This window comes from Bufo bufo, chromosome 1 (assembly GCF_905171765.1).
Source record: "Bufo bufo chromosome 1, aBufBuf1.1, whole genome shotgun sequence".
NCBI classification, from domain to species: domain Eukaryota; kingdom Metazoa; phylum Chordata; class Amphibia; order Anura; family Bufonidae; genus Bufo; species Bufo bufo.
The window spans coordinates 593,752,418-593,774,462 of NC_053389.1; the positions used below are offsets into that span (position 1 = coordinate 593,752,418).

The 22,045-nt window shown below is 43.6% G+C and overlaps 1 protein-coding gene across 1 annotated transcript in view; it reads right to left on the minus strand.

Annotated features, from left to right (window-relative positions):
- The window catches only part of LOC120985300 (kielin cysteine rich BMP regulator), a 149,601-nt gene that overhangs the window by 55,322 nt on the left and 72,234 nt on the right, over positions 1-22,045 (minus strand). Inside the window, exons 10-22 of the mRNA XM_040413498.1 lie at positions 21,810-21,906; positions 21,641-21,723; positions 14,915-15,008; positions 11,382-11,461; positions 10,965-11,138; positions 10,740-10,833; positions 8,427-8,509; positions 8,113-8,206; positions 4,671-4,750; positions 3,456-3,541; positions 2,956-3,046; positions 2,777-2,876; positions 1,637-1,722 (exon numbers count right to left, since the gene is read on the minus strand). Of these exons, the coding sequence (XP_040269432.1) occupies positions 1,637-1,722; positions 2,777-2,876; positions 2,956-3,046; positions 3,456-3,541; positions 4,671-4,750; positions 8,113-8,206; positions 8,427-8,509; positions 10,740-10,833; positions 10,965-11,138; positions 11,382-11,461; positions 14,915-15,008; positions 21,641-21,723; positions 21,810-21,906 (1,242 nt within the window). The remainder of the gene's footprint in view (positions 1-1,636; positions 1,723-2,776; positions 2,877-2,955; positions 3,047-3,455; positions 3,542-4,670; positions 4,751-8,112; positions 8,207-8,426; positions 8,510-10,739; positions 10,834-10,964; positions 11,139-11,381; positions 11,462-14,914; positions 15,009-21,640; positions 21,724-21,809; positions 21,907-22,045) is intronic.

The window sequence follows — 22,045 nt, forward strand, 5'->3', positions numbered from 1 at the left end:
ATTTGCTTTGGGTATCCTATTCTAGAGATGTGTATAGGACCCGCCCATATCCTAGGCATATGCCAGCTATGTGTGAGATGGGCTGACCCCTTTAAAGGGTGGTATCCAACCCCTAAAATGCCCCCCAAAATGCCCAGGTACCTCATACTGGTTATACTTACCCTACTTCCCGGACCCACGTCGCTTCTTATGCCTGCACGACCGCCGCTGCATCTCCCTGTCGCACGGATCAAAACATCCTGTGATGGGTGGGGGATCCAGCCAATAGCAGGCTGCAACGGGAACAGGCCTTCCTAGCGTCACCCGTGATGTTAGGGAGGCTCGTCCCCGTTGTGGCCTGCTTTTGGCTGCCCCCCACCCCATTGCCGGATGTTTTCATTCGTGCGGCGGGGAGATTCAGCGGAGGCCATCAGAAGCGATGTGGGTGCCGGGGATTGGGGTAAGTATAACCAGTATGAGGGGCATTTGGGGGGCATTATGGGGGTTGGACAACACCTTTAAGCCAGAAAGATGATTGAAGATGCCGTTTGAGCTTTGTACCAGGAAGCAATAGCCTTTTAGAGCTTACATGTATATGTGACCATCAAATGTAAAGCATGTTCCATAGCAATTTCTTACTGTGTGTATAATAACATGGATATGCATGGATATCAGTCATTTCAGTGGAGACATTGCAGCTTCTTACTGCTTGAAGCCTACAGCAACTGTGGATACTTGTAGATCTTCTTACTTACTGACAAATAGCAATGTGCCTCTTAATGAGGATCATATGCTGTATATAGGAACTGTTCTTTCAATGTGAACAAAATGGAAAAACGGTGCACATTTATTTTAGGCCTATATATTTTAGGACCATAGCAGCCAATCAATCAGATTCCTCCTTTCATTTCCCACAGTTCCTTTGGAAAATGAAAGGTGGAATCTGATTGGTTGCTATGGGCAACTGAGCCAGTTCTACTTTACACCAGTTTGATAAATGACCCCAATAATCTAAACTCTTTTATGATGGGTGAGGGCTATGTCACCAGTTCAAAAGTGATTTTCGTTTTGATCAGCTTTACGTACACTTCTGTACACTTTTACACACAGTGTCGCATGCACCAAACCTCTTTAAAATGTTGCTACTTATGCTTGACTTTTCTTGTTTTTATGGAATTCCATCATGAGGATATATCGCACATTGGTTTCTACAGGCTTCAATCAGATGAATGGGACAGTACCAAAAACTCTTGCAACACATCTGTGGGCAAATAGACCCTGAAGCGTTTCCCCTTCTTTTGATATAGTTCAGCTTCAGATGAATCAGGATTTTGGCAAACAATGTGAGGAAGTGATGACTTCAGGATTCTGATTTCCATTGTTCTAGGAGCAGATCTAAAATAATGCCAGTTCCATCACATCACTATGATGGAGTCCATTGAGCTTCTGTCATGTGATCTAGCATTTTTAAAATACCAAACAGCACGGCATATTGCACTATTTGGCCGTGCATTTTGGACAGAATGTGTACGAGACCCTACAATTATGGAAAAAATAGGCCATACAACTGATCCCCTGGGGCGGATTTCACAAACTGTACAGTTTATTATGGAGGAAAGGAAAGCAATGAAAACTGAAATGTTGTAGTTATACTCACTGTGCAGGTGCACTGGAGACAAGGTCCATGTCCCGGGGGTCGGAATGTTTGTCCATCAGAATATATTCTTCGCTCAAAGTCACACACTATGTAAGATAACCATTGCACATGGCATTTTTACTATATTACATTCATACTCTCTCTTGCTACAGCAATAGTCAGTTTATACTCATGATTCCATTTTTGACCCATTTATTACTTCCGGTAATCTCCCTCTAGCTATTTTCTGACTACCAGCTTTTTGTATACTTTTTATTATTTTTATTGATTCTTACTACAGGTGAGTGAAGTTTCGAATAATTCAATTCGGCTGCCTCGACGAATTTTACTAAAGAATTAGCTGTGTGACAAATTACTTCATCACGAAGCGTATTTCTTTGTAAGTAGCGGGTGTAATGACAGGGAACGGCGATTGCACCGCCCCCGCCATTGGACCTCTCAGATGCCACTTTCATCGCTGATGGCGGCATCTGACATTGATATTAAAGAGAAAAATATAAATATAAATAAATAAAATCATACTCGCCTCACCCATTTGATCGTGAAGAGCCCACCGCCGACATCTTGACTGAAGATCCAGCGCAAAGTCTCGTGTGGCCCGTGATGACGTCACCGTGTCGGCTGGCATGGTGACATCATGTGTCACCGCGCACAGGATTTCAATCAATCAAGATGACGGCGGACGGCTCTTCGCGTTCGAAAAGATGAGGTAAGGGTCCATTCACACGTCCGTGGATGTGTCCGCACCCGTTCCGCAATTCTGTGGAACGGGTGCGGACCCATTCATTCTCTATGGGGATGGAATGGATGCGGAGAGCACACTATGTGCTCTCTGCATCCGCATTTCTGGAGTGCGGCCCCGATCTTCCGGTCCGCGGCTCTGGAAAAAATGATTATGTCCTATTCTTGTCTGCAATTGCGGAGAAGAATAGGCAGATCTATGGGGGTGCTGGTCGGGTGTATTGCGGATCCGCAATGCACTAAGGACGTGTAAATGGACCCCTAAGTATTATTTTTTTTACAGCCATTTCAGGGAAATTAATTCATTACCACGAAGCACGAGGAAATTTGGCTTTGCAGCAAATCAAATTTTCCCTGAAATTCAGATCTGACTCCGATTCGCTCAACACTAGTTCTTACCTTCACAACTTGGGCAACATTGTCCATTGAGTTTGCCAGGGTGACTGCACTGTGCAGGAGGGCACCGTCTGTCTAGATGGTCACAAGACACCTCTCCTGCCTTAGAAAAAAACAGTCAGGAACTGGTTATTAACACAAATAATATCGTAAAATAATAATACTGTTCAAAAACTACTCACAGAACAAGTACAACTGAGGCAGGGGTCATGGGAAGCCGTAAAAACGTCACCTTCTGCATATGACCGCGAGTCAAACTCGCATCCCTCACACCTGATAAGAGGAGACAGCAATAGATGGAATGGCGGAGTTTGAAAAGTACATTCACATGTTGCAGATCTATTGCAGACATTTCTGCAACTGTCCTATTTATTTGAATAGGACTTGCAGAAATTTATCTATTTGTGTGCTGCGGGCAAACATTCACATTCAGATGAGGAATTCATTTTTGACTTGCAGAAATTTCTGCAATGAATAATTAAGCTAAAATAGTGACTTCTACTGAGAAAATGATTTATGAGGAGTTTTGTTCTGTTGTATATTGTGGGCATGGCAGCAAGCTTACTGGTCTGCAGTACAGTGTTCATACAAGGATGGAAAAATGCAGCAAATCTTCCAATCGCCTAAATGACAAAGCTATCATTTTTATGCAACTTTATATAAGTAACACTTTACACTGTACCTCGGACAGCATTCTCCTGGTTTTCGTACAGGGTTCCTACACAGTGTAGGGTTACAAGGTATTGGACTGCATTGAACGTTTCCATTCTGCAAAACAATTGGTGAAGGAAACATAAGAGCTTGCTGTGGATAATGTATTCATAAAACGCATTAGACACTAAGGAAGCATGTATTAAGACTTGCATTTCTATTGCCAGTGTTGAATTAAAGATATTGCTGTCATGCCATGTGCCAAAAATATTAAAAGGCACTCATACGGGTTCCAACACCAGGCTGTTTGAAGAGGTCATGGCGCTTCAGTGAGTTCTGTGGCGTCTTCCTAGGCCAGTAATGTCATGTTCATCGGTCACATGTCCTAGCTCAGCTCAGTCCCATTCAAGTGAATAAGGATGAGCTGAGATACCAAGCACAGCCACAAAGGAAGCCATGGTGCTCGCCTGACAACTGATCTGCAAGTTGCCGGGGATCAGACCACAACCGATCAGATACGGTTGACCTGTCCTGAGGAAAGGTCTCCAGTATAAAACACTCTTTAAGGCTTCTTGCACACGGCCGTTGTTCACCGTTCCGTGCATTGGGCACTGTAATCTGCGGTCCCCAATGCATGGGCACCATCTATATGGCTGCCGCAATGGATCCAGACTCATTCAACTTGAATGGGTCCGTGATCCGTCCGCACCGCAAAAAAATAGAACAGTTTCTATTTTTGTGCTGTGCGGAGACAAGGACAGAAACACCATGGAAACGCTCCGTAGTGCCTCCATGGGGTTCCGTGCCTCCGTTCCGCACTGCAGCTCTGGATTGCAGACCCATTCAAGTGAATTGGTCCATATCCGTGATGCAGGGGAACACGCGGCCGGTGCCCGCATATTGCGGACCCGCAATACGGGCCACGGCCGGCTGTAACAAATGAAAATCTACGCCATCAAGGAGCTGGCATATACAGTATTTCATGCTTAATCATGATGGTAAATATATTGGGTCATGAAGGTCTCAACCTCAGTCTGCTCCCTTCCGCCACTTTTTACAGAAGTGCCAAGGGTGTCAGAAAAGGGAGAAATGGTGCAAATTTTAGCACAAAACAAGACCAAGACAACATTTATGAGTTTTCTACGCCTGTTGGTAAATTCCCCCTAAAAGCATTGGCTGAATCAAATGACTAAATAAAAGGATATTTTAAATTGTATGTACTTCAGAAATCAAGAGAAAACTGTACCTCGCAAACACAGCGCGTACAAGAGTCAGAGCTTCTTACTGCTTGCCCATTCTGATAGGTACGTCCATTATATGAACAACCTGAGGAAAGAAGAGGTAGTGCTTAAACAATCTGCAGCATTACGTCTTTCTAGAAATGAAAGACTTAAAGGGAACCTGTCATGTGGATATTTGATACTAATCTAACTAATTATATACAATCATTAACTACTAAAAAGTACCTTAGATGTATTCACTTACTGGTGTGACAGATGGTTACCTCATAATATACACACAAAGATGCCACATGCCCCATGCTAATGAGCTGATTTGAGTCCAGCGTGATGTCAGTGAGTCCAGCGTATTTTTAATTCAGAGCTATAGCCACTCCCCTGCCCACCTGCTGTTGATTCCTATGGAAACAAACTGTCACTCAGCAGCAGGTGGGCGGGGAGAGCCAGGAGCTCATGAATATTCATGACTCATCATTATCAGCTGGAGCTTTTCAATACAAGATGTTGGCAGATTGACTGGGTCAATTAAAGAAAGTGACCCAGCATTTTGCTAAGAGAATCAGTCACTTATTTATGTTGCCCTTAGTTAGGACACCATAAAACTGGTGACAGGTTCCCTTTAAGTACCGGGCCCATTTTTGTTTTTTCCTCCCCACGTTCCAATAGCCATAACTTTTGTAATTTTCCGTTCATATAGCTATAGCATAGCATACCATACTTTTTACGTCTTTGTTCTCCTAGAGACACAGGCCCAGGGTACCATAAAGGCAGCACATATGGCTACTATAGGGCCCCTGGAGATACGGAACCCAGTTCAAATTGGCTGCATCCATTATTTTAAAGGCATTTTCTGAGTGTTCACTATGGATGACTTATCCTTAGGATAGGTCATCAATATAAGATAGGCAGGGGTCTGACACTCGGCACCCCTGTCATTCAGCTGTTTGAGGAGGCCATGGTTTATCAGTCACATGGCCTAGGTGCAGTTCACTCCCGTTCAAGTAAATGGGGCTGAGCTGCAATACCAAACACAGCCGTTTTTCAATGGAACTAGGCCATGTGACCGGAGAACCTGATGTCACTGGCCTAGGAACAGACCGCAGTGCTCTCTGGAATGCTCCAGCGTCTTCAAACAGCTGATCAATGGGTGTGCCGGGTGTCAGACACTGCTGATACTGATTCAATACCATAAAAAAGTATTGCGATACTCGATACCATTCGATACCACACAAAAAAAATTAAAACAACAAAAAAGCTGTGTGCATTCCACATTTTATGGAATGTCCAGCCCATAATAGAACAGTCCTATCCTATATATTTTTTTGGGGGGGGGATGGGGGAAAAGGTAACAAAAAAATGACGAATTGCATGTTTTTTATTGATTTTTTCTGTTACAGCGTTCAACACATAGGAGATATTTATTAATATTTAGTTCAGACTTTTTCGGACGTGGCGATGCCTAATATATTTATTTTTTGTGTTTATATTTTTAGATGTAAAATTGGGAAAAGGGGTGATTTAAACTTTTACTATTTTGGTGGTGGGGGGGGGTTAACTTTTTTTATTTTATTTTTTATTTAGCCACCTTATGGGACTAGAACCCTTGTCCTATTGACCCTGATAGAGATCTATGAGAGTGATTAGGACTTTACACTCTCCCTGCTGCCCTGTGCTTTGTACACACAGCAGCAGGGAGCTTACCATGGATGGCTTCAGTAGCGTCCTGGCTGCCATGGTAACCGATCGGAGCCCCAGGATTACACTGCTAGAGCTCTGATCGGAACTCTGATCGGAACTGCGACTGCACCAATGAAGAGGGATGGAGGGGACCCTGTTGCCACTGCCACAAATGAATATAATACTGGGGTAGGGCGCACTACGCCACCAATAGATATTATTATAATACTGGGGTTGGGGGGAGGGTGCACTGCACCACCAATGAATATTATTATAATACTGGGGTTGGGGGGAGGGTGCACTGCGCCACCAATGAATATTATTATAATACTGGGGTTGGGGGGAGGGTGCACTGCGTCACAGTTAAATATAATTTACCCCTAAATACAAATGTAGGCTGCGGGTGCTGCACCTGAGAGGTTAATTGCCGTGTTTCGGCGGATCACCGCACCCTGTCATAGAGGCCAGGCACTCGCAGCCTACATTTGTATTTAGGGGTAAATTATATTCATTGGTGGGAACAGCCTCTCCCCTCCTTCCTTAGTACTATCCCCTCATCGGTGGCAGCAGCAGCCACGTCACAGTGGGGAGGGAGGTATAGTATCAATCTGGGCACAAAAGTATTGATTGGGTATAGAAAATTTGATACCCGCTGCAACCCTAATCCTTAGGCTAGGTCATTTATACTAAACACTTGGAAAACCCTCTATAAGATAATGGATGCAGCCAACTTGAGCTGAGTCCTGTCTGTCCAAGGGCCCCATGTATAGCAACCTCATGTGCAGCCTTGATACCTAGACAGTGGGCCTGTGTCTCTAGGAGAACAACGGTTCAGGTATGCTTATATAGCAGTTCACCTCAACGTTTTAAATAAAGTAGGCAAAGCAACATCAAAATCTCGGACTACCCCTTTAATGAGGTGAGAAGCTGTGCGGGAATCCAATTTTTGCAGGCTTACAATGTTGTGTAGATTAAAGTGGGTCTCCAGGTTTTTAAAATTGTTGGCCTATTCTTAGGAAAGGTCATTGATATTAGATCAGCGGGAGTCTGGCTCTCGACACATCTGTAGATTTGCTGTTTAACACCGGCTCAGATTTGGTCAAGCCCTTTTCGTTTAATTCTGAAACTGTTCCATACTTAAGAATGCTGTATTTTCAGTAGCAGCAGTACTGAGAATTGCAGCTTTGTCTCATTCAAGTGAGCCGTGTCCGACCACTACGTCCCCTACAAACTGCTGATCAGCAGAAGTGTCAAGAGTCGGACCCCCACCAATCTAATATTGATGGTCTGTTGACTGAATTGAATGAAAACGCAGACACTCCTAATAATAAAAATTTAACTTTCTTCTCAATTTGGTGAAGAGTTTAAAAATATTAAAGATTTGCAAGATTTCAGCTCATAGTTAGAACTGCAATTTTATTCAATATCATGTAATCCTTATCCTATTGGAGAAAAAATGGGGTGCACATATAAAAGTGGTGTTGGTGACAAATAAAGATGTCATTATTCAATCTCTAAAAGAGGAACATGCCTAAAAGCAGTAGGAGATATATTTTTTTAAATCTATTTCTATCTGTCCAAAAACACAACTCTGATGAGTTGTGGTCCAATGTGTGACATCAAAAGTATGTTTTCAACTACATAAAAATATTGGAAGTGAAAACTGTAAATTACTAGACGTATGTACATCATACTCTCCATCATGCAACACCACGGTATTTGAGGGAAAAAAAACTTAATGTGAAGTGCACACAGATCTGGTCATTGACATACCATCACAAACAGGACAGCAGGTTCCTGGCCTTGCTGGAGCTGGGTTTCTACACAGGGAGGCACATTGACGTTTTTTACATTGAACTTTACCCTCCTAAATTGAGAGAATAGGAACAGTCAGTGGGAGAGAAAATCAGTTATGAATTAACACTGCTTTCTAGAGATGTGTTATGGTTGGACGTCCTAAGGGCAGAGAGTCAATATACCATGAAATTAATATGGGCAGAAGCTAAACAATAGGCAGGAAGCAAAAATATACATGTGAAAGGGAGGACGCGGGGCCAAAAGATTACAGAAGTATTTTTGTTTTGTACCACACAACGGCAAATGTGACAAGGCTCTCCATGTGGTCTCCATTCTTCTTCATGCTGTCGTGTTACTGTTCCATCAATGCAACCTGTAGATGGAAGACGTGGAGGAGATTCAGTTAGCACAAGAAATAAAAGGATTCAGAAGGAGACACATTTGCACAGATTCGTAGAAACAAAGGTGGGGGAAATTATCATAAGGGGATTTAATTAAGTTAGTTTTGCTTGACTCTGCATTGCCATTATTTGCACCAAATGTAACAAATGTTGCAAGTTGTGTGATACATTTGGTGCATCTTTGAATATGTCTAAGGCCTCTTTCACACTTGCGTTGTCCGGATCCGGCGTGTACTCCACTTGCCGGAATTACACTCCGGATCCGGAAAAACGCAAGTGTACTGAAAGCATTTGAAGACGGAACCGTCTTCCAAATGCTTTCAGTGTTACTATGGCACCCAGGACGCTATTAAAGTCCTGGTTGCCATAGTAGGAGCGGGGAGCGGGGGAGCGGTATACTTACAGTCCGTGCGGCTCCCGGGGCGCTCCAGAATGACGTCAGAGCGCCCCATGCGCATGGATGACGTGATCCATGCGATCACGTGATCCATGCGCTTGGGGCGCCCTGACGTCACTCTGGAGCGCCCGGGGAGCCGCACGGACGGTAAGTACACTGCTCCCCCGCTCCCCGCTACACTTACCATGGCTGTCAGGACTTTAGCGTCCCGGCAGCCATGGTAACCACTCTGAAAAAGCTAAATGTCGGCTCCGGCAATGCGCCGAAACGACGTTTAGCTTAAGGCCGGATCCGGATCAATGCCTTCCAATGGGCATTAATTCCGGATCCGGCCTTGCGGCAAGTGTTCCGGATTTTTGGCCGGAGCAAAAAGCGCAGCATGCTGCAGTATTTTCTCCGGCCAACAAACGTTCCGTACCGGAACTGAAGACATCCTGATGCATCCTGAACGGATTACTCTCCATTCAGAATGCATTAGGATAATCCTGATCAGGATTCTTCCGGCATAGAGCCCCGACGACGGAACTCTATGCCGGAAGACAATAACGCAGGTGTGAAAGAGCCCTAAGGGTACTTTCACACTAGCGTTTTTCTTTTCCGCCGCTGAGTTCCGTCCTAGGGGCTTAAATCCGGAAAAGAACTGATCAGTTTTATCCCCATGCATTCTGAATGGAGAGTAATCCGTTCAGGATGCATCAGGATGTATTCAGTTCAGTCTTTTTGACTGATCAGGCTTTTCAGAAAACCGTAGCATATTGTATTTTTACCTCCGGCCAAAAATCCTGAACACCTTGACTGAACGCCGGATCCGGTCTTTTTCCCATTGACTTGCATTAACGCCGTGTGTTCCGTCAAACCGGCTTTTGCATGTTAAACCCGAAAAATGTGAAAAGTTAAAGTCCATAAATGGCGGATCCGTTTTTTCCAATGCATTTTTTCATTGTGATCAAAATCCTAATCAGGATTCAAATGTAATCAGTTTTCACACGTTTTTCCGGATCCGGCAGGCAGTTCCGGTGTCGGAATTGAACGCCGGATTTAAACAACGCTAGTGTGAAAGTAGCCTTAAGATGTTACTCCAGTTTTTATGCAACCCACCCCCACAGAGTGAGCTTGTGACATTTGTGCAACTTTTTAATTTTGTGAATCAGGCCTACATCTCATTGACATAGCTAATCACACCCACTTTTCAAAACTGGAGTTAGTAAGCCCCCAAAAATTGCAAAAGCTCTCTTTTGCAGCTTTTTGAAGCCAGTATTCTGGAGTGCAGGGCTTGATGATTTACTACAAAGTGACCATAGGCCCCAGTCAATCACTAAAATGGAGAGTTACAAGCTAGAAGCTGATTCTCCTTCGCTGTTGAAGACGGACATGAAGATGGCCTGAAAAGAGAGCCTGTGAGGCCGTCATCATTTTCATCTTCAGCAGCAAAGAGAGCCACTACTCCACTGGGCACTTCTAACTTCTCATTTTAGCAATGAGGGTCTCAGCGCTCAGACCCCCACAATCAGAACCTTTGATAGGTTGCTATGACATATCAAAAGTTTTCAAAGATTTCCTATAGAGACCTGTCAAGTCACAGTTTGTAGTGGCAATATCTCAGTTTTTATTAGCTCATTGCGACCAAACCAGCTAGCTATTAGAAGTCCTTTCTACAGTACCTCACTGGCATCTCATGCCCTTCATCCTGTATCAGCCCATACCTCTACAAATGCATTGTTAGGTGTTGTTTCATAGTGATATAAAAGCCATAGTAATAAAAAGTTACATTCATTGCCAAAATACAATGCAACACTGCCAGTTACCTTGACACCTTTTACAACATTCTCCAGGAACCTCTTCTTGTAGAGAACAATTCAGCGTGGGGCAAGATACTCGCATACAATTGACATTCCCATTCTGCGTATGAAAGCACAGATTGTGTACAGCACAATGTTTTGTGTTAAGACTAAAAAGACATAAAACCTCAGAAGAATACAAGCTGGACATCATAGCGTTGTAATACATACAGAAACAGAGGTGAAAACTACCTGGCACATACAGCTTTCACATGGATCACCATTGCCTTTAAAGTTGACACCATTTGGTATAATGTCTCCATGAAGATTGCAGGCTGAGCAATCTGGACAACAAGATACCCGTTTCACTCCATGAGTACAGGTTTGTGGACAATGTACGGCATCAGTACACCTCACTTCACCATCCTAAGGATCAAGGGAAGAGAGGGAGCAACCAGAGATAACAAGGAGAAATGCTTAAATGAAAGCAACAAAAGGTTTTTCTATATTGCACATAGTAGCCAGTCTACATCATATGCTGTTAGATATTTTGGCAGCAAAAAGATGACAAGTAATAATCATAATGGATATAAATGGTTTTTAAAGTAATGGGAATAACTAGATAATAAAGGCTTGCTAGGACTTCAATAAAGAACTCTGAATACTGACCTGACAAATGCAGTGCTGGCAACCATCCGTGGTAGTAACGTTCTGGCCAGGTAGCAAGGGATGTCCATGAAAGACACACTCTAGGAGGAATAAAGGGAACAAGATGTAGGTGATGTCACTGCCATCTTGAGGAAGGTCTTCATGGGCCATAGACTTCTTCGATGTCTGTCATTGTGTCAACCTGTGGTGAGAGGGACAGACACCATGGTCTATTGATCCCTTCTTTTTATCTAATTTATTAGTGGTCACTTTTTGCCACTTTAGCGCCTGATAATCCTTGACTTGTAGAATACTGTATTAGAAGTCCTAAAGCTTGTCTATCCATTTTATAGCATGAACATTACAAATATTTGTAATTTTACGTTTTATTAAGATGGGCTTTCTTTATTATTAGAAGTTAAAACATCAGTGCGGAAGGCTCTTCAGAATAGTTCAGTTAAATATAGTACTGCACCTTTTTGGTAATTTTACTTCCAAAGGCAAATGTGACTCCATGTTGTCTTCTCTATGATGTACAGAGTTGTTATAATATCTCACCTACGCACTTCACATCCTCCCCCCCTGTGAGTTAGGTTCACTTATCTGTCTCAGGACAGATTCTGTGAATCTCCCAGAATTAGAACAAATGTTCTAATTCACTCAGGGTCATTCGGCACAACAACGTACGTTCTTATATGTGACGTATTACATACCCATAAAAGGGATGTTCCAATTGTATCTGTATGGGCGTCAATGTTTATCATTTGATTGGTTTAACGCTGTTGTTGTGCAAACTTTTCTGCTGCCTATATGAGGCCAAGCAATAGCATAATAAAATCAGAGTGTTTCTCAGTGATTGCCTGTGTGCGTGTCTGTTATTGCCAACTTAAAAACATCTCTCCTGACGTCAGTGACATCAAACCAAGGTGGTCGTAGAGGTCCAGAAAGGCCCAAATCCTTTCAATGACCATTAAAGGGGTTTTCCGGCCTGTCCTAAAAAAATGAGGGCCAAATCTAAACTCGTCTCCAGCAGCAGCAGCGTTCCCAGGATCCTCTTCACGGTCATGTGACTGCTCCTGCAGGCCTTTTTTGGTCCTGACGCCTGCATACTACTGCGCAAGCGCTGGACCACCAGCTGTCTTCTGAGTGTACAGGCTTCTGAATGAAGCCTGCAGTGACTCATACATAGCGTGATGTAAGCGCTGTTTATGAGTTATAGCATAGTGATCTGCCACAGAGGCTGTTCACTATGCTCTGGATCTCACTGGGGGAACTGTGGATGGGAGTGGGGCACTGTGGATGGCGTTATGGGCACTGGATGGCAATGGGGGCGCTGTGAGTGTCACTGTAATGGGGGCACTGTGGATGTCACTTACAGTATATGGGGGGTGCTGTAGGTGACACACTGTTTAGCACTGTTGATGTCAATGTTAGAGTTAAACTAAGCGAGCTTCAGATGCTTAATCTGAAGTCAATTCATTTAAAACTTCGGAATAATACTGTACAGAGATCCGTCTCTGTACAGTATTAGAATGTATGGGCTCCGATGAGCCGAAGTTAATTATTCACGCGTGTGACTTCGTTGAATAACTTCGGTAGTTGATTTTTAAAGTGGTAAACCACCGTAAAACTTGAAACCGAACTCAGCTTTGGTTCTGAGGTACTAGTCAGAACCGAAACCAAGTTTGATTTCAAGTTTTAAAGTGCTTTTCCACTTTAAAAATCAACTACCAAAGTTATTCAAAAAAGTCACGTCAACAGAACAGGAAACTAGAAAAGTAAACAGATCTGCCAGGATAGTCTGATGCCCAGACAGGAAGAAAGAAAGCACCAGATTTGAAAAACAGGTATTGGTGGCATGTCTATGCATGGTGAGGGGTGTTAAGAGCACATAAAAAGATTTTTTTTAAAAAAAATTTTTTAATTAAATTGTTTTTTTTATTTTATATCCAAAACATAACAGTTTTAAAATTAGAACATGATGTTACAGAAATGAACTCTGCATTAACAACATAAAAATAATTTAGATTTTGGGACTGGACAACCTATTTAAGTAAAACACATCAATAAAAAGCTTGAAGCCTAAATTAATAAAAAGCCTCCAACAATAAGTATACTCTATAATTATTTAATATATACATTCTTTCATACTTTAACCCTTCCATTGTTCCAATTTTAAAAACAAAGGAATCACGGCTGTAATATCCCAAGGGGTTTAGGCAGGTGACACTAATATTGCATAACCCATTAAAACTATATGACCGCCATCACAAGCATACACTCGTACACAGCCCAGCTGCTTTGCAAATTGTTATTTGAAAGAGATATTTTTGATAAGATATAGAATAAAGCCTCATGTACACGGCCATTGCCCGGCCATGCCCCTATTGCGGCCCTCATAACGTATGCAGATGGTTGTATTATCAGCAACTGAAGCGTTTTTGCTGATCCCTGCCGGATCAGGCAAAAACACAAGCGTGAAAGTAGCCTTATCGGTGATCTCTGACTTTATAAACACTCATTATAGCTCAGTCCTTATCTTACTGATAAGAATGTGGCTTATATATGTTTATGACCTCTCAGTAGTTTAGAAATAAGGTTTATTAGATGACTGGCACAAAGTGAAAGTACCAGTCACACAGCTAGAAAAACAGTTAACCCTTTGTGACTAAACAGCTCAATATTTTTAATAAAGGCCATTAATTTTAGCCAAAAATAAGTTAAATGCAATCATAAGAAAATTGACTCCAAAGATGTACATAGCCTTTAAAATGTTTTTTTGTTTTTTTTGTTTAGTGTTCAGGGTACAGCCAGATACTTGGTGTAGATGTAGCTGCAATGCTACCCTATCAGGACATGTCCTAAGATTGTGTGTAATTTTCTGCTATATGCAGTATAAGTCAGCTTTTTTCCTGTCATTGTGTTTTAATATTTTGTATTTAATGCTCCTTTTGACTGGAAATCAAATCATCAAAAGGGTTATCCGGTCCCTGTAATGTTCCCTATTAATAGTAATACTCCCTGTAATAGTCATACTCCGCTACCCGGCACCCGAGTCGCTTCTGATGCCCGCACGCTAGGGAGGTTCATCCCTGTCGCGACCTGCTGTTGGCCCCCCTGTCGCCGGATGTTTTGATCCACGCGACGGGGAGATGGAGCTGGGTAAGTATGACCAGTATGAGGGACCCGGGCATGTTGGGGGGCGTTATAGGGGTTGGATAACCCCTTTAAAGAATTGTCTTTCGAACAGTACTCTAATTTTGTAAGATAGATGGATACTGTACATAGACACTGTGTGCATGTGACTTTTTCAACAGTATTTGCACAAGTGCTGTTACTCCGCCATCTGTGGCCCTGCCACATTTATCATCTTCTACACTGGTTTTGTGGTGTGGAAGAAGACCAAAATCTATGCCAGCCAGGGTAGATTTCAGTTCAGCCGCACAGACTTCCAGATCCTGCGCCTAATTTATGAAGAGGCATACATATATATATTATCTATCATTATTAATGTATACCTTCCATGTTATTTCTGCAATAAATAAGCAGTTTACCTGGGCAAGTGGGGCAACACTGGCCTGGTGTGGGTACTGGATTGCGGCAAGCAACGACTGGGCATTGCACGGGCAAACATCGCACAAGATTATTCTGCAAAGAAACAGAAAATATTAACGTAAGGAGAAAAAAAGGATATTTATACTGTACAGGAAGACATTTCTTTAGGGTTTTAGAACTCTAGGGGCTGCGCACATCACATTTTAGCCCTCCAATGTTACTTTGAATACCCAAGAATGGTATTTAGATGTATCTTGCCTCAGTGGATCCATTCAGTCACATACCCATGAGGCCATAAGAGTAAACTTTGGACTCTGTTTGACCTGCTTTTCTTCTGTTTTCTTCTTTTGATGGACACAATAGTGTACCCTACCGCAATATTATGTCCTGCTAAAATACATACACAGATGATAACCGGGTCAAATGGAGTCCAAAATTTTATCTTTTGGACTCCATTTGCCTCATTAAAGCAATTGCATATGTTGAGGGATATGTTTGAATACTTTGTGGATTCAAACATATCTCCTCAGTGGAAGGTTCAACAAAGGGTTAAAACCTGATGAGAACAGCCCCTAAAACAACAGAATGCTCTATATGACCCCACTTCCTAGTAAGCTTGATGTTAACATTTGGCATCCCTAAGGGGGATTATTTGTTTTCAGAAATCTCGTATGTAACGATGATTTAGCTATGGCCATTGGCTACCATACAGAAGATCTATAGATAATAATACACATAAGCAACCATTTCCTCCTGCAGCCACACTCACCAAGATGAGAACAGCAGCTCAAGGTTGTTGTAGAGCTGTGGTATAGTAACAGCTTCCCCCCCAGAGAGTTGACATACCAGATGTGCAACTAGTGCAGCTGCATAGGGGCCCTGTAAGGATACCCATGGTTCGGTGCTACTGTTCAGCTGAACATCTGTGGAAGCCAGTGAGTCACAGCCAAGTGATAAAACATCAGAGAAATCCTGGACTTGGGCAGTGTGCCCTCTAAGCGGCGCAGGTTAGAGGGCCTGGCTGTCATTGTGCTGAGATTGCCGGTACCTACAGTCAGGTCCATAAATATTGGGACATCGACACAATTGTAACATGTTTGGCTCTATGAAATGAAACAAACAAGATGTGCTTTAACTGCAGACTGTCAGCTTTAATTAGAGGTTATTTACATCCAAATTAGGTGGACGGTGTAGGAATTACAACAGTTTGCATATGTGCCTCCCACTTGTTAAGGAACCAAAAGTAATGGGACAATTGGCTTCTCAGCTGTTCCATGGCCAGGTGTGTGTTATTCCCTCATTATCCCAATTCCAATGAGCAGATAAAAGGTCCAGAATTCATTTCAAGTGTGCTATTTGCATTTGGAATCTGTTGCTGTCAACTCTCAAGATAAGATCCAAAGAGCTGTCACTATCAGTGAAGCAAGCCATTATTAGGCTGAAAAAATAAAACAAACCCATCAGAGCAAAAACATTAGGCATGGCCAAAACAACTGTTTGGAACATTCTTAAAAAGAAGGAATGCACCAATGAGCTCAGCAACACCAAAAGACCCGGAAATCCATGGAAAACAACTGTGGTGGACGACCGAATAATTATTTCCCTGGAGAAGAAAACACCCTTTACAACAGTTGGCCAGATCAAGAACACTGTCCAGGAGGTAGGTGTATGTGTGTCAAAGTCAACAATCAAGAGAAGACTTCACCAGAGTGAATACAGAGGGTTCACCACAAGATGTAAACCATTGGTGAGCCTCTAAAACAGGAAGGCCAGATTAGAGTTTGCCAAACGACATCTAAAAAAGCCTTCACAGTTCTGGAACAACATCCTATGGACAGATGAGACCAAGATCAACTTGTACCAGAGTGATGGGAAGAGAAGAGTATGGAGAAGGAAAGGAACTGCTCATGATCCTAAGCATACCACCTCATCAGTGAAGCATGGTGGTGGTAGTGTCATGGCGTGGGCATGTATGGCTGCCAATGGAACTGGTTCTCTTGTATTTATTGATGATGTGACTGCTGATACAAGCAGCAGGATGAATTCTGAAGTGTTTCGGGCAATATTATCTGCTCATATTCAGCCAAACGCTTCAGAACTCATTGGACGGCGCTTCACAGTGCAGATGGACAATGACCCAAAGCATACTGCAAAAGCAACCAAAGAGGTTTTTTTAAGGGAAAGAAGTTGAATGTTATGCATTGGCCAAGTCAATCACCTGACCTTGAATCCGATTGAGCATGCATTTCACTTGCTGAAGACAAAACTGAAGAAAAATGCCCCAAAAACAAGCAGGAACCGAAGACAGTTGCAGTAGAGGCCTGGCAGAGCATCACCAGGGATGAAACCCAGCGTCTGGTGATGTCTATGCGTTCCAGACTTCAGGCTGTAATTGACTGCAAAGGATTTGCAACCAAGTATTAAAAAGTGAAAGTTTGATTTATGATTATTATTCTGTCCCATTACTTTTGGGTCCTTAACAAGTGAGAGGCACATATGCCAACTGCTGTAATTCCTACACATCTTGTTCGTTTCATTTCAAATCCATTGTGGTAGTGTATGGAGCCAAAAATTTTAGAATTGTGTCGATGTCTCAATATTTATGGACCTGACTGTATATTTTTTTTCTGCGGCAATTATTATTGCTGGTAATTTCATATGAGGAAGAGGAAGGAATAGAGTGCAGCGGGTGCTGGCATCCCAGCTGTTTAGGAGTCTACGTGCTCTGACTCCATATCTGGCTTGGGAGTCCCTGCTTTATATCTGTATATAGAGTCAGTGCTTCTGGGAGTCCATGCTCTAACTCCATATATGGCTGTGTCCATATATGGAAACAGGGCTATGAAGATGAAGGGGGTATCCCCAAGCATACTGACAATGCTTGGGGATACCCCTTCATCTTCATAACCTGTGTATTTAAGTTTTATTTAACCTCTACTTTTGAAGTGTTTCTGCTGAGATTCAAACTCACAGCCATCTAAATTAAAGGCAAGAGCCTTAACCACAGAGATATAGAGCTCAATGTTAAAGTGCTAAAGATACCGTATTTTTTGCCCTATAAGACGCGCTTTTTCCCCCAAAAGTGGGGGGGAAATGGCAGTGCATCTTATGGGGCGAATGCTGCAGTTTACACTGATACACTGCCGACCGCATGCTGCACAGTGCGGCCGGAGGGTGTATCAGCGGGGAGGAAGGAGGGGCTGGGGGCTGGCATCTGGTTTATGAATGAAGCAGGCGGCGGGGGCGTGTGACGTAGTGAGTTACGCTACAGCCACCCGCCCTCCAGCCCGGCCTCCTGCCTGCTACAGAAATTAGTAAGTACAGTAGTACAGGCTGCTGGAATGAAGATTAATTATATTGTTAAAAAATGCCTACACTTCGAAAAGATTGCTACAGTAAGCGGGGCCCGGTGCAATAGAGTACAGTGACTGCACCGGGCCCCACTGCCATTACAAAACTAGATGCCGGCCCCCACCCCCTGTATTGGGGGTCATTCACACTACATAGGTACACTGTTATGGGGGGATCTGTGGCTGCTATTGATGTGTCATCCACAGATACCCCCCAAAGCAGTGTTATGCCATCCACAGATGCACCCATAACAGTGCCATCCACAGATCCCCCCTAACAGTGCCATCCACAGATACCCCCCCAAAGCAGTGTCATGCCATCCACAGATGCTCCCATAACAGTGCCATCCACAGATCCCCCCTAACAGTGCCATCCACAGATCCCCCCCATAGCAGTGTCATGCCATCCACAGATGCCCCCATAACAGTGCCATCCACAGATCCCCATAACAGTGCGTAATTCACAGATCCCCCATAATAGTGTCATCAACAGACCACCATTAGTTCAAAACCCACCAAAAGCACACCTTTTGGTTCAAAATTTATTTTTCTTATTTTCCTCCTCAAAATCCTAGGTGCGTTTTATGGGCCGGTGCGTCTTATAGGGCGAAAAATACGGTACATTGTGGGTAAAAACCTCAGTAGTAGTTACCCATGTATAATGTATTCATAAACAGCAGAAGTATTATTTTATATGGCCATGTGAGCAGTGCTTTAAGTGGGCCAAAAGAGGTGCCGGTACTCTATTAGGCGCCGGTGCTCCCCCCCCCAGAGAGGAATTACAGAGAGGAATTAATGTGTGTGATGGGGGGGTCTGATGTGCAGGGGCCCCCTACACATCAGACCCACCCATCAGACACATATATATTAGTTCCTCTATGTACCAGTCCCCCCCCCCCCCACCACCGCACATTCGTTCCTCTCTGTACCAGTACCCCCCTGCACATCAGACCCCCCCCCCCCCCCCTCATCACACACATTAATTCCTCTCTGTACCAGTACCCCCCTGCCAGGGGGGGGGGGGGTACTGGTACAGAGAGGAACTAATGTGTGTGGGGGGAGGGGGGGTGCCTGTCACTCACCAGTACTCTTCAGAAGTTGGATTCCAAAGCAAAGTCGATGTTCTTTGCTGCACCGTCCGACTCCTGACTCCAAGGAGGACCAGTCACTGGTCGCCGCACTGATCGCTCCTCACAGGCGCGCGGGAAGGAGTTGACGTCACCTAACGTGAGGTCAACTCCCTGCCTGCGCCAGCCTGAGCCGTACTCTGCAACGACCCGCCCCCCTCCACTAGCTGCCCAGCCAACGACATTAGGGAGGAGATACTGCCAGCTCTCCGCTGCGCTCCGGTACCGGAAACCCACGTACTGGGCGCACGGAGAGGTGCTGGTACTCTCCAGGGCAATTTTTGGAAGTGGCGGTACTGAGTACCGCCGCGTTCCGGCCCACTTCAAGCACTGCATGTGAGGGAGGGTCTAGTGGTGTGCAGTGCAGTCCTGGGGAACATGCTGTATGACTCCATTGCTGTAGCTTTTTGTGAGGGAGGGGAACTACTCCTGTGAGGTAAGGGGGCATGTGGCATATCCTGGAGGCCATGAGGGTGCAGATATGTGTGTGTGGGCTTTATGGGGTGTAAATTTGTGAAGGAGGGGAGACATTTGGTGTATTCTGGGGCCATGAAGGTGCTGATCTGTGTGTATGGGGCTTTATGGGGTGTAAATTTGTGAGGGAGGGGAGACATTTGGTGTATTCTGGGGCCATGAGGGTGCAGATCTGTGTGGGGGCCTTTATGGGGTGTAACTCTGTGAGGGAGGACCAGAATCAAAGGAATGTGTTGTTGGTACATTATTAAAAAATTTGGGGCCCCACTTTAGATTTTGCCCTGGGCCACATTTTGTCTAAAACTGGCCCTGCAAACAATAAGCCCCAATAATCAAAGTGTATAAACAATAAGACTCAATAACAGTGCAGCTTTCATTTCTTAAACTGCTCTTGAGAAATGAAAGCTGAACTCTGATTGGATGCCATGGGCAACAGACTGTTTTGCTGATAGTTTTATTAAATGAGGCCCAATAGGGAAGATTTATCAAGACTGGTTGTCAGTCTTGATCTCTCTGCGCTGGCATGAAATGTTCCTAATGTATTAACAGGTAGATGCACATCTCTGCCCTGCCATGCGCCAGAAACTGAAGTCTATGCTAGCCAGGGGCTGGTGCAGACTTCAGCTATAACTTACTCTAGTTTCTGGCATATGATAGTAAATCCAAGCCCCTTCTGCTAAACCCTATCCCATGTTCTCACCAATTGAGAAAAGTAGTGAGAAGCCTAAAAAGTCACAAATTATGGCTAGAGATGAGCAAAGTTGTGAAAAACTCGATTCGGCTGCTTCGCAAACTTCAACAAAAAAATTTGATTCGTTTTAAATTACTTTGTCACAAATCACTTTCCATTGTATAGCATGGATGCAATGATGGGGAACGGCACCACACCCCATCATTAAACCCCTCACTGATTACGTCACTGCATGCCCAGTGTGACCACGTGGTGAGGTCCTCACGCTCGCCGCAGGTCCTTGTGTGGGTTTTCTTCAATCAAGATGGGAGCGGGTAGCCTCTCTGCGAGCAAGTGGATGAGGTGAGTATCATTTTCTATTTATTTTCAGACACCATTTTAGGAAAAATTGATTTGTTACCATGAAGCACGAGGAAATTCGGCTTCGCAGCTAATTAAATTTTGCCTGAAATTCGGATTAAAGTCCACTTTGATTAGCTCAACACTTATTTTGGCCACAATATTGTTGTAAAGGGCATGGTAAATGTCCCTCAGCGTGCCTTATCACTAACTTTTTTATGGTGTGAAAACACCTAAAAAAGCCACCTAAGAGCTACAGCCTGCTGCCTTTTTTTTAAAGAAGCCAGAAAGACCAAAAAATGGCACCTAATGCACAAAAACACCAGTAGTGTATTTCCAATTGACCTTCCTAGCATTAGAGCTAGAGTTTTTACCACAAAAAACACTGCAAAAATACAAGTGCAAAAACCACCACTAAAAATGCAAAACATATGTGTGAAAGCAGTCTAAAATCGCAAAGAATTTTAGTTAGATAATCTGCATTAAGCAAACGCCCCATATCCTCTCCCATTCCCTCTACGCAGTGCACGCATTCACACCCTACATTGTGACCTGAAGATTCATGCCATTAACAACATGATGACCAAAGGGCTTCATGCCTAGACTTTCACATTTAAAGGAATAACCCATTCAGTGCTGAAAATCCAATGTGCTAATAGACAGTCATGTAACTGTGACTGCATTGGATGCTGGAGATCACAAAGTGTGACCACTGATGTCATGTAGCTTTAGAAGGTCACTCACCAAACAGGAACAGTTCACACAAGAATTGCTCTGAGAAAGAAAGTAGTCTCCATTTCTGTAAGATACACCCTCATATTCACATCCTGAAATTAACACAGTCACATGTCAGCCCTAATGCTTATCTCAGTAAAAAACGGTCTATGAGATTACTACATGGCTTTGTTCTCACCTTGCTGGCAGACTGCACAGCATTGTCCAGGTGGGGTGTACTTCTTTATACAGGTCAGTTCTGGGCAGCGCTCTCTCACACACTGGACTGTTCCATTCTAACAAAAGACAGACCGATAGATATGAGATAGATAGATATGAGATAGATAGATAGATAGATAGATAGATAGATAGATAGATAGATAGATAGATAGATAGATAGATGGATAGGAGATAGATAGGAGATAGATAGATATG